Source organism: Girardinichthys multiradiatus, chromosome 20 (genome assembly GCF_021462225.1).
Source record: "Girardinichthys multiradiatus isolate DD_20200921_A chromosome 20, DD_fGirMul_XY1, whole genome shotgun sequence".
In the NCBI taxonomy this organism is placed as follows: Eukaryota; Metazoa; Chordata; class Actinopteri; order Cyprinodontiformes; family Goodeidae; genus Girardinichthys; species Girardinichthys multiradiatus.
Window position 1 is genome coordinate 12,596,677 of NC_061812.1, and position 9,929 is coordinate 12,606,605.

General features: G+C 38.4%; 2 protein-coding genes across 4 annotated transcripts in view; one reads left to right on the forward strand and one right to left on the reverse strand.

Annotated features, from left to right (window-relative positions):
• st3gal8 (ST3 beta-galactoside alpha-2,3-sialyltransferase 8) overlaps positions 1-5,214 on the forward strand; it is a 30,375-nt gene extending 25,161 nt beyond the window's left edge. Inside the window, exons 8-9 of the mRNA XM_047347058.1 lie at positions 649-768; positions 1,699-5,214. Coding sequence (XP_047203014.1) covers positions 649-768; positions 1,699-1,866 — 288 coding nt within the window. The 3' untranslated portion in view covers positions 1,867-5,214. The remainder of the gene's footprint in view (positions 1-648; positions 769-1,698) is intronic.
• Positions 5,215-5,573: 359 nt separating this feature from the next.
• unm_sa1614 (un-named sa1614) overlaps positions 5,574-9,929 on the reverse strand; it is a 32,540-nt gene continuing 28,184 nt past the window's right edge. For all 3 annotated transcript variants that reach the window (XM_047347056.1, XM_047347055.1, XM_047347057.1), the window contains exons 26-28: positions 8,342-8,496; positions 8,034-8,159; positions 5,574-7,822 (exon numbers count right to left, since the gene is read on the reverse strand). In XM_047347056.1, coding sequence (XP_047203012.1) covers positions 7,748-7,822; positions 8,034-8,159; positions 8,342-8,496 — 356 coding nt within the window. In that variant the 3' untranslated portion in view covers positions 5,574-7,747. The remainder of the gene's footprint in view (positions 7,823-8,033; positions 8,160-8,341; positions 8,497-9,929) is intronic.

The following is a 9,929-nucleotide window of genomic DNA, read 5'->3' on the forward strand; positions in this document are numbered from 1 at the left end:
ATAAATAACTGAATCTTACTGCACTGTTCAATGATTAGGATTAATTGGAATGTATGTACCTGACTTTTGTGAAGTGCCTTGAGGCAACATGTGTTGTGAATTGGTGCTATATAAATAAACTGAATTGAATTGAAATTCTGAGTAGAGCCGCTGCTGCTCAAGATGGCTCCTGGACGTCTCCCTTCGGAGGTTTTTGCCAGGCACATCCCACTGGCAGGAGACTGAGGGAAAGGTCCAGAACTCGTTGGAGGGACTATATCCTGTCTGTCTCGGGAACGCCTTGGTAGCCAGAATGAGCTAAACAAATATAAATCGCTATGACTGCAGTTTTAACATCAGAAAGTCTTCAATTTAATTTAAGTCACAATACATTATGAGACACAACAGAGTAAAAAGGAAACTGATCAGATTACGATCCAACTCCTTAATGGGATAAAGTGTTTTATCCCGTTATATTCTGGTTCAGTGCAGTAATACCACAGTTGAGTTTGATACCTTCAGTTATAGTTAACTAGGACAGCACTGTATCTTCACTCCTGCATAGAGCAACAGTGAAGATTAACTCTCTTGTAGTTTATGTTTATTTATTTTTTGGTTTTTATGCCAGTCAAATATCATTATTGAAACTCTGTGTTTGCGTTTGCATAGGTTCTGGTGGTGAATCCAGTCTTCTTTAATTATGTCCATGATCGTTGGACAGACCATCACGGTCGTTACCCGTCCACCGGCATGCTGGCTATCATCTTCGCTCTTCACACTTGTGACCAGGTATTCACAGAGACCTGCGATTTGTGTACTTAATTAAGTATTTGTACTTAATAAAGTATTTTTTTATTACATATGAAATATAATGTGAACATAAACCAGTATTTATGTCAGTCCAATCTTTTCAAAATTTCCAATACATGTGTGTAAAGCTCAGCTGTTTCCACACAACTGAAATCCAAATAGGTCATAGATAAAGAAGCTGGCAGTTCAGTGTATAGTATCCTAGCATTTTACAGAAAGTTGAGTGGAAGGAAACAGTATTTAAGTAAGGGGTACACAAGCAACAGGGATAACTGAAGCTCTGAGAGGATTGTAAAAACAAGCCCATTCAAAATGTGGACTGGAGCTGGAGTCAGTATGCAAAGAGTGTGAACTCACTTAGTATTATCAAGAGGTAGGTGAGAAGCACCAGAGCATACAATGCAGAGAAACTGCTATTAAAGCAAGCTTGGCTCAGCAGTGGCACAGGCGGATCCATGACGCAGTAGTTTATGCAAAAGGAGCCCCAAACAAGTATTAAAGGCATATACATTACAATACATAGAGAAACGTTTCTGCAGGCCAGCATTTCTGAATTAGGATTCCTTGTTTTATTGGTCATGTGTAATATTGACATTTTTTGAGAGGCTGAGTTTACATTAGCTGTAGGCCATTATCAGCAACACTAACAGAAATAAACACTGGAAATAAATCATTTCAGTGTTTTAAAAAAATCAATATAATGTACAAGTTTGAATTAATTTACTAAAAGAAATGATCTTTTTCATAGTATTTAAATTTATTGAGATTTGCATCCATATCAAAGGCCTCAGAGGATTAGACTAATGCAGTCATTCGCATTACATTTTTAGACACCATTGCTGATAGTCTCAGACTCTGAGATTTGAAATAGTGAATAATTATTTAGTTTTACTCTTTGTCTGTTTACAGGTGTCAGTGTTTGGTTATGGTGCTGACAAGCTGGGGAACTGGCATCACTACTGGGAGGATAACCGCTACGCTGGAGCCTTCAGGAAGACTGGGGTCCACAGTGCCGACTTTGAGACCAAGGTCATCCACACGCTCGCCAAGGAGGGCAAGATCAAGCTCTACCTTTAAGGCCCACCTGAAGGCTGAAGGATCTGGCACTGGACAACTAAATCTGAGCCAGATATGGGCTGCATATGCTTTTTTTACCTTTTTACTTTAGGAAGATGTGGACAGTAATCAGATTGCTGTTTTGTTTCTCTTATCCAGTATCCTTCATTAGCTGCTGGTTTGTTTTTTTAGTCACCTGTTGATACAGGCATGAAAATGAACTGGCTTAAGGTAACAAACCTGGGCAACCATCAGAGATATTTACAGACTCCTGCTGGTTTAAAGAAGTTCAACTTGAACAATCAGCCTTTTCTGATCCCTTTACTGACTGTCCTGCCATTGGTGACTGATAGGAATGACCACAATAACTTTTGCTCTGAACAGGAATCAACCACCGACTTTTTTTATATAAACTTTTGTATTGGATTCTGTAGACACTATAAAGGGTTAACCTCTTCCTTTTATTATTAAAAGCACTTTGTAATAAGGAGGAAATATAGGATAAAGGTAAGCTGATCGCTTTTGCTTACCAAACACACAAAAACATGGATAGATTTGTTGGGACCCCTGTTTAGGGGTGTAAAAGCCATGAAATAAATTAATCTTTAATTGCTATAGCATGATCACAGTCTGAAACCGAGACGTCTGGCCATATGTTATATGTATAAACCCAATGACAGTCTATTTTTAGATTAGTGGTAAACAGCAACAAATTAGTTAGGAGATGGACTGCAGGGAATATTAGTATTGGCATGCACTCTATCAAGGTTCCCAGTGTGTTTCCAGGGTCTTCGGTGGAGAAACAGGCCCCTAGTATCTCACATCCTTTACCATACTTAACAGTTAGCATTAAGTTCTCTTCCACATCTGTTTTCTTTGCTTCACACCAAGTGTTTGTTGCAGAAAAATCCAATCTTTCTCTCGTCTGACCAAAGCACACAGTTCCAGTTAATCTGGCATGTAGATGTCGTCTGGTTGTTATAAAGACTTGGTCACCGCAAGATGTCTGTCATGCAGCTGCAGTTCACTCTAACCAGTGAGCTTTGGGGGTCATGCTGATGCAATTAAAGATTGATTTACTTTAAGGAATTTTACTCCCCTTTCCCATGGGCCCCATTAAATCTGTCTGCCTCTGTAAGAAGACTTCCAGGGTCTTGTATCATTTATAATTCTTCCATTTTCTTTACCCGGATTTTAAAACCGTCCTGCTCTGTAAAGTCATAACCGGAAGGAAAACTGCATTCATCATCAAGCTTTTTTGTTACATTTTATTTTTTTGTGTTTGGTTAACCGTTTAAGTTTAAATGGTAATTGGGAGCCCTGCAGGTTTTTTGCTCATTTTTACCTTGGGTAACAACAGGTTTCTCCGGAAAGTCATGAAAGATATCGGGACATTGTCTTCCAGCTGGTCACAATAAGCAAAAGCAATGACACAATGACAGATGAAGAGGTGATAAAACAGTCTTGTACTTCTACGGCATGATACAAACAGATGCAATTATAGCAACAGAATATGTTTTGTTGTCTTTTAGTAATCCAATCAGAGACATTATGAGCCAAATGGAACATCATGTTTCCTCCCCTGGTCATAGTGACAACCTTGAAGAAGACCAACATAACTTGAAAGATTTATTTAATAAAACCTGACCAATGACAGGTAACAGTTGTGGATTGCATGGATGACATGAAAATGGATCGCATTTGGTGGTTCAACCAAAAAAGGAAGCCCAGGCATTGGGAGAGGCACCGCCCGGTTCAGGTAACAATGACAGGTGCTGCGCCTGCAGAGTGAATGTACAAAAGAAAAATCTGATGCTGATTGTCTCATATAATCACCTGAATGTTTGTGTCTTGGTTTACACTATGAGGATGTTTGTCAGAGATCCCTCACTGTCGATATATCTGCTTTCAACAGTGCTTTTTTGTTTGTTTTAATTTCTGTTCTTTCTATGAAAAAGACAACCAACAGTGACTGAGCATTAGAAATGGAAGGCGTTTTTAAGTGCGTTTAATGTTACGTTGCACATGCACATTAAAATAAATCACATCTATGTTGTGTAATGGCATTTACACTGAAAGCTGCATAGGAAAAATGCCTATATTTTCTAAAGTTTTCTTTTTTTGTACTAAAGTGAGAAATTTTTTAATGTTTAGAAGATAAAGTAAGAAATTTACCTGATCTTTGTTATTAATGAAACTAGTCAAATAATTTGCAAAAATTAAAAAATTATACTCAAACTGATCTTTTGCAGACTCAGCTTGAGTGTAATCTGAATTTTGGATGTTTAGATGTATTTTTTTTTTTTTTTTTTTTTACATCACCTACTGTAAAACTGTCACCTTCCTGAAAATGTCAAGATTGTGTGAAAACACTCAGACTAATGCTGGCTGAGATGCTCCATCTACTTCAAACAATGTTGTTCTCCTTGAGAACATTGGTAGTCTACCCAAAGAGACCGCCTGTGGTCTTTAGATATCTTCTTTACAGCTCCAGAAATCTGCTGCAGTTATTTTAATTGTTTTGTTTTTCAAGCAGATGGAGAACTCAGAAATAATTGTAATGCTGGAGGTTCATCTGAGAGCTGTTGCTCTGTCACTTTTACCAATTCTTTTATTTTTATTGATTGCTTATATCCTAACGGCAGCATTGCCTAAGTCCTTATTTTAACCTGCGGGTTGTTTTAAATATTTCCCTTGACTTTAACACTTTGCTTTGTCGCAGAAAACTGCTGCCAATAAAATGGAAAACGAGCCATTCTTGCAGTTTTTAGACACCTAATGACAGAGCTGCAGGCCTGAGTGTCATTTAACATCTGGACTCCATCTTTACAGCCAATATGTTAAGCTGTTGTAAGCAGATATACTTTACTATGCTTAAAGCATTTTTGTGACTTTGATTTCAAATTTGTGCTCGAGGAGTTTATATGGTTGGCTTAATTGTACAAAACTCTGATTATTATCTTTTTTTCCTTTCATAAAGGTCCGTATGTGATGAAGAGATTTAATCCAAAGCACCCGATGTGTTCAGCTTTAATTAGGCTCATCATGTTCAGTATTAGATTTCCTTTCACACACCAGTTTACGATCAGCAAGATGTTGATGCCAAACTGATGGGAGCACAGCACAGGTTCTGCTAAGACTGCAGAAAACGTGAACCTACCACTGTCAATTGAAATTAAATAAAAGCAAATCAAACCAAAGTAAAGCTGGTTTTATTCTATTAAATACGATAGTAAGTTTTTAAATTGGTACGGTCACAGCCTTGTGTTTTCCTTCATTATTTTTGTAATTTTATTGAAATATGTTTTAATTGTTTATTTTTTGCCACCACAAATAAACAGTAATAGCCTGAGTTAATGTAACCTGCAAGAACCTGACCATTTTCTCTGTACATTTTTAATGGTGAATTATTAGACATTCGTAGGTAAACATTTAGGTTTAAACCTTAATGTATTATATGACAGGCAAAAAAAAAGGTTTCTTTCTGGTGAATTACAGTGAAATGTAAATGTTTTTTGTTTTTTTTTTCTAAAATTGAAGAGAAGTCCCTAAAGTATGTTTTGTTCAAATAAGATGTTTAAGATTTTATTTACATTTTATTAAGCCTGTTTGGACCATAGTACTGCTGCTTACCGTGCCCTCCACACTTAGTGGCACCTCTGGTAATGTGTAAAAATATTTCATTGCAGTAGCATAATCTCATGCTGGAAAAATTTTTTAAAAATCCAACAGTTTTGAGTACGTTTATTCATTTGGGGAAAAAATAGCATATAACAAATAATGCTCTTTACAAAATCACCAGCTGAGAAGAAAATGTTAAACAACTTCCAAAACACACAGCAGCAAAATGTGTTATTCCGGTATTCAATGCCATTTACATGGTTGTTTTTTAATCATGGGGGAAAAAAGCCTCTTCTGTCTGAAATGTAAATTGCCACAGCTTGCTAAACATTCCTTAAGTCTTTACTGAAATCATGTGCTTTTGTTGAATAAGGCTAAGATTGAGCTTTTTCGCAACAAACACTCCTGGTGGACCTGGCGTGAAAGACAACTTCTATGTGGAAAAGCACCTCATAGATGGATTCAGTAAATCTGGGTATTAGGTGCTTGTGCAACGTCCACACCCACTTTTAGGGGGAAAGTAGATGATATGACTTAAATGTCAATGCATCCTCTGGGGTGTTTGGCCCAATAAAAGCAAAAAATCAGCAAACAGATATGTCAAAGTGAAGTGACATTGATGCTGTGGGCCTGTTTCTCTTCCATAGAACCAGGGGACAACATGGGATCATTAACTCTCAAATATTGACATGTTAAATAAAAATCTGGTGCACCGCCAGAAAACTAGAACAGGTTAAGAACTAAGTTCTTTAAAAAAAACCTGTGCAAAAAGACAAGTCAGATCCTTCTCTCTGCATGATCCAACTATGTAAAATGTCATGAGACTTGGTGCTGTCCTATTGGTAAAAGGAGGTTGTACAAATCATTATCAGCAGGAGAGCCCATGAGTGTAGATGGCGCTGTATTTGTGGATCATGGGGAGTTCAATAGTGGCAGATTATTTAATGTTGTGAGATTAGTAAACAATGATAAGGAGCTGAAAGCTTTTGAAAATGTTGAACTTATAAAAAAGTGTCTCTTAAACTTTTTAAAGCATGTTTAAATGTATGATAATACAATACTGTGTTTTAAGTGTTAAACGTTGTATGAGCAGAGCATGTTAATTAGCATGATCTGTACTAACCTATGCAGGCCAAGCGATTTTTCTTTAACAAAATAATCATTTCTGGGAGAATGGAGAACAGGTGTGCAGCGTTTTAAAATTAGAAATTAAACATGCTGCAGCGAGAGAAAGTCGTATTAAAAATAAATAAAACATTAAAACATTCACTTTGTGTGTGCTGTTAAACATCAACAGATTTTCAGATTTTTATAAAATAAAATAACTTTTACATAGAGTGTATTTCAACTGGAAGACTTGACTTTCTTAAGCTAATTTGTTTTTTTTAATAACTGCTTGGAAAAAAATGAATCCTCTCGTCATCCAGTGGTGCTACTTTCAACATCTTATGCTGCATATAATAATGTGCCTATAGGGAAAATAGTTTGTTTGTTATTTGAAGAAAAATAATTAGATTTGTTTAACCTGAACACTGAGTTATTAATTCTAAAAGTGTCTGCAGTTTGCAAAGGTTTCTGCTCAGTGAAGTGTTGGTATCTTGGGACACAAAGGCAGCCGAAAAAAATTTATTATTTTTATTTCAGGCTTCATCTTATCTCAAGTCTTCTAACAAACCTGTAAATAAAGACAGTTCTTCTGTGTTTTTGCACCCATTCTATGCCAATAAATGGTTTCAACTGAATTTAGAGCTTTGGTCTTCAGTATCCAGGAACCCTTTGAAAGAGGAGTTTCAACTGTGGCAGCTTTTGCTGGTGTCCTGCAGATATTGCCACAAAAACCCAGGATGAATACATTTAAATATCACTAAAATGAAGAAAGCAGTTTAGGTTAGCTTCATACTAAAAAGTCCCCTGGTTGGCTGTGACTTGGTTTGACTTCCTGTCAAACGTGTGCTTATTAAATTAATAAATAAATAAAGGCAGTGGAAATGCCTCGGCAACATGTTCTAACTTCTGCCTTATAAATTAAGTATGCAGTCTAAAGCATTCTGTCAAACGTTGTCCATAATGTGTTCATGGTAAATCCAGACCTGAGGTTCTTTAGGTTTGCTGGACCAAGATCTCAAGAACTTGCAAGATGCCAGATCCAAAAGCCTGTCCTGATCCAGTTCATTTCAGGTAGTACCATTTGGTTCGCTTCCTATGAGGACCCAGTTCGGTTTCCACAAGTTCTGATGTGATCTGGATCTGCGATAGCCTGAGGATCTGGACCAGGTTTTCGTCAATCGGTAAGCAGCTGGACGAAGGAGGCTGGAAACAAACCTCTCTGGTCTGGTTCGTCTTCTATATAACCATGCTACACAAACACAAAATAAATACACAAATTAAATGAAGGTAAGAAGACAATTTTTTTTTTTTTCAAATTGTAATTCAATGTAAAGTCAATCAAAGTTGTCACAGATAAGTTATTGCCTGGACCTAAATTGGTGGCTTACGTCTCTGTCAGAGAGTTTCTCAGTCGCCTCAGTTTCAACTGACCAATCAGAGTAAAGAATGCTTAGACTCACCCACCAATCACTGTCCTCCTGCCCAAGAACTACCAACACCTGACCCTCAGAGAAGCTCAGCTCATCATGATGGTCTGCTTGGCAGTCATACAGAGCCTGAGCCCGCCGACTGGCTGCTCCACGAGGCTGATGGACATAATAAAATACCTGTATTTAAATTCAATGAGACTAGACTAATGGTCAACAACAAATGGCATCAGGCTTGCAACCAGAGGTTCAAGAGTCTAAATAATGTAGTAACATAAACAACTGAGCATATTTTTTGGATAAAAAAACAAGCTCCTTCCATCAAAACAATCAGATCTCACCAGTGATCTGCGAGGAAGCGGCTGAGGGGTGGGGCCTCTGCCGTCGCTCTCAAAGCTCTGAGACCGCTGGCTTATTGGGGACCCATTCGGTGGCACTTTACTGGCTGAGTACAAGAAATGTGAGGAGCTATCTTCACTTTCTGTCCGTCGAAAACCTCCAAGAGAAATTAGTGTAAGAATAGCGAGTTATTTTCAGGAATAAGGGGTTTTATTTAAAATATAAAACACATCTGTTCACACTACTCTCCAATTTTGCATTATTTGCTGTTATTTCAGTTTTTAACTTTATGTTCTCCCTCTTTTCTCTTCCTAGAAGCTACACCTGGCCTGACTCTGTGTCTACCTGTGACACCTTTCTGGAGAGGGGCATTGTCCAAGCTTCTGCTGGCAACAACTAATGCTGACCTTCTACCAATGATCCACATGGCCCTGTCTTTTAGTGTTTAACCCTTTCTCTCTCCTAGACATAGCTACTGACTGAGCTTTTACTGTAACTAATTATATGTGCTCTCTTTCAGACTCTAACCTTGAAAACTGGCTCAGAGTTTATCTGTTCTTTCTTTCTAGGTGAAACGACTAAAGGAGCTACATCCATTAACATTTACTTTTCCTTCCCATAGAACGTACTCCTGGATCAGGGCTTCTTTGTTCTCTTTGTGTCTCTGCTCTGTTCTCTCAAACCCCCAGTCGGTCGTGGCAGATGGCCACTCACACTGAGCCTGGTTCTGCTGGAGGTTTCTTCCTGTTAAAAGAGAGTTTTTCCTCTCCGCTGTCGCTACATCCATGCTCAGTATGAGGGATTGCTGCAAAGTCAACACCAGTGACTGTCCACTGTCTCTACATGCTCATCCAGGAGGAGTGAATGCTGCAAGTCACTGACTGGATGCAATCTGCTGGGTTTCCTTAGATAGAAAAACTTTTTATCCAATTTGAATAAATAACTGAATCTGACTGCACTGTTCAATGGTTAGGATTAATTGGAATGTATGTTCCTGATTTTTGTGAAGTGCCTTGAGACAACATGTGTTGTGAATTGGCGCTATATAAATAAACTGAATTTAATTGAATCTGTTGCTCCTTGGGCTGCACGGTGGCGCAGTTGGTAGCACTGTTGCCTTGCAGCAAGAAGGTCCTGGGTCCAATTCCCGGCCTGGGGTCTTTCTGCATGGAGTTTGCATGTTCTCCCCGTGCATGTGTGGGTTCTCACCGGGTACTCCGGCTTCCTCCCACAGTCCAAAAACATGCCTGTTAGGTTAATTGGTCACTCTAAATTGCCCTTAGGTGTATGAACAAGTGTGTGTATGGTTGTATGTGTGTTGCCCTGTGATGGACTGGCGACCTGTCCAGGGTGTACCCTGCCTCTCGCCCATAAACTGCTGGAGATAGGCACCAGCTCCCCCGTGACCCACTATGGAATAAGCGTTAGAAAATGACTGACTGTTGCTCCTTTGCATTGGTGATGTTCAGTTCAACAGTGGAATGTACCAGTAAAAGGTTGGAAAACCTCAAAGAGCTTTTCTTTTTGTGTATTTTTCGTATTACCTACATTGTTGAAAGAATACTAGCTAAAAGCTAGGAAGCTAAAAGC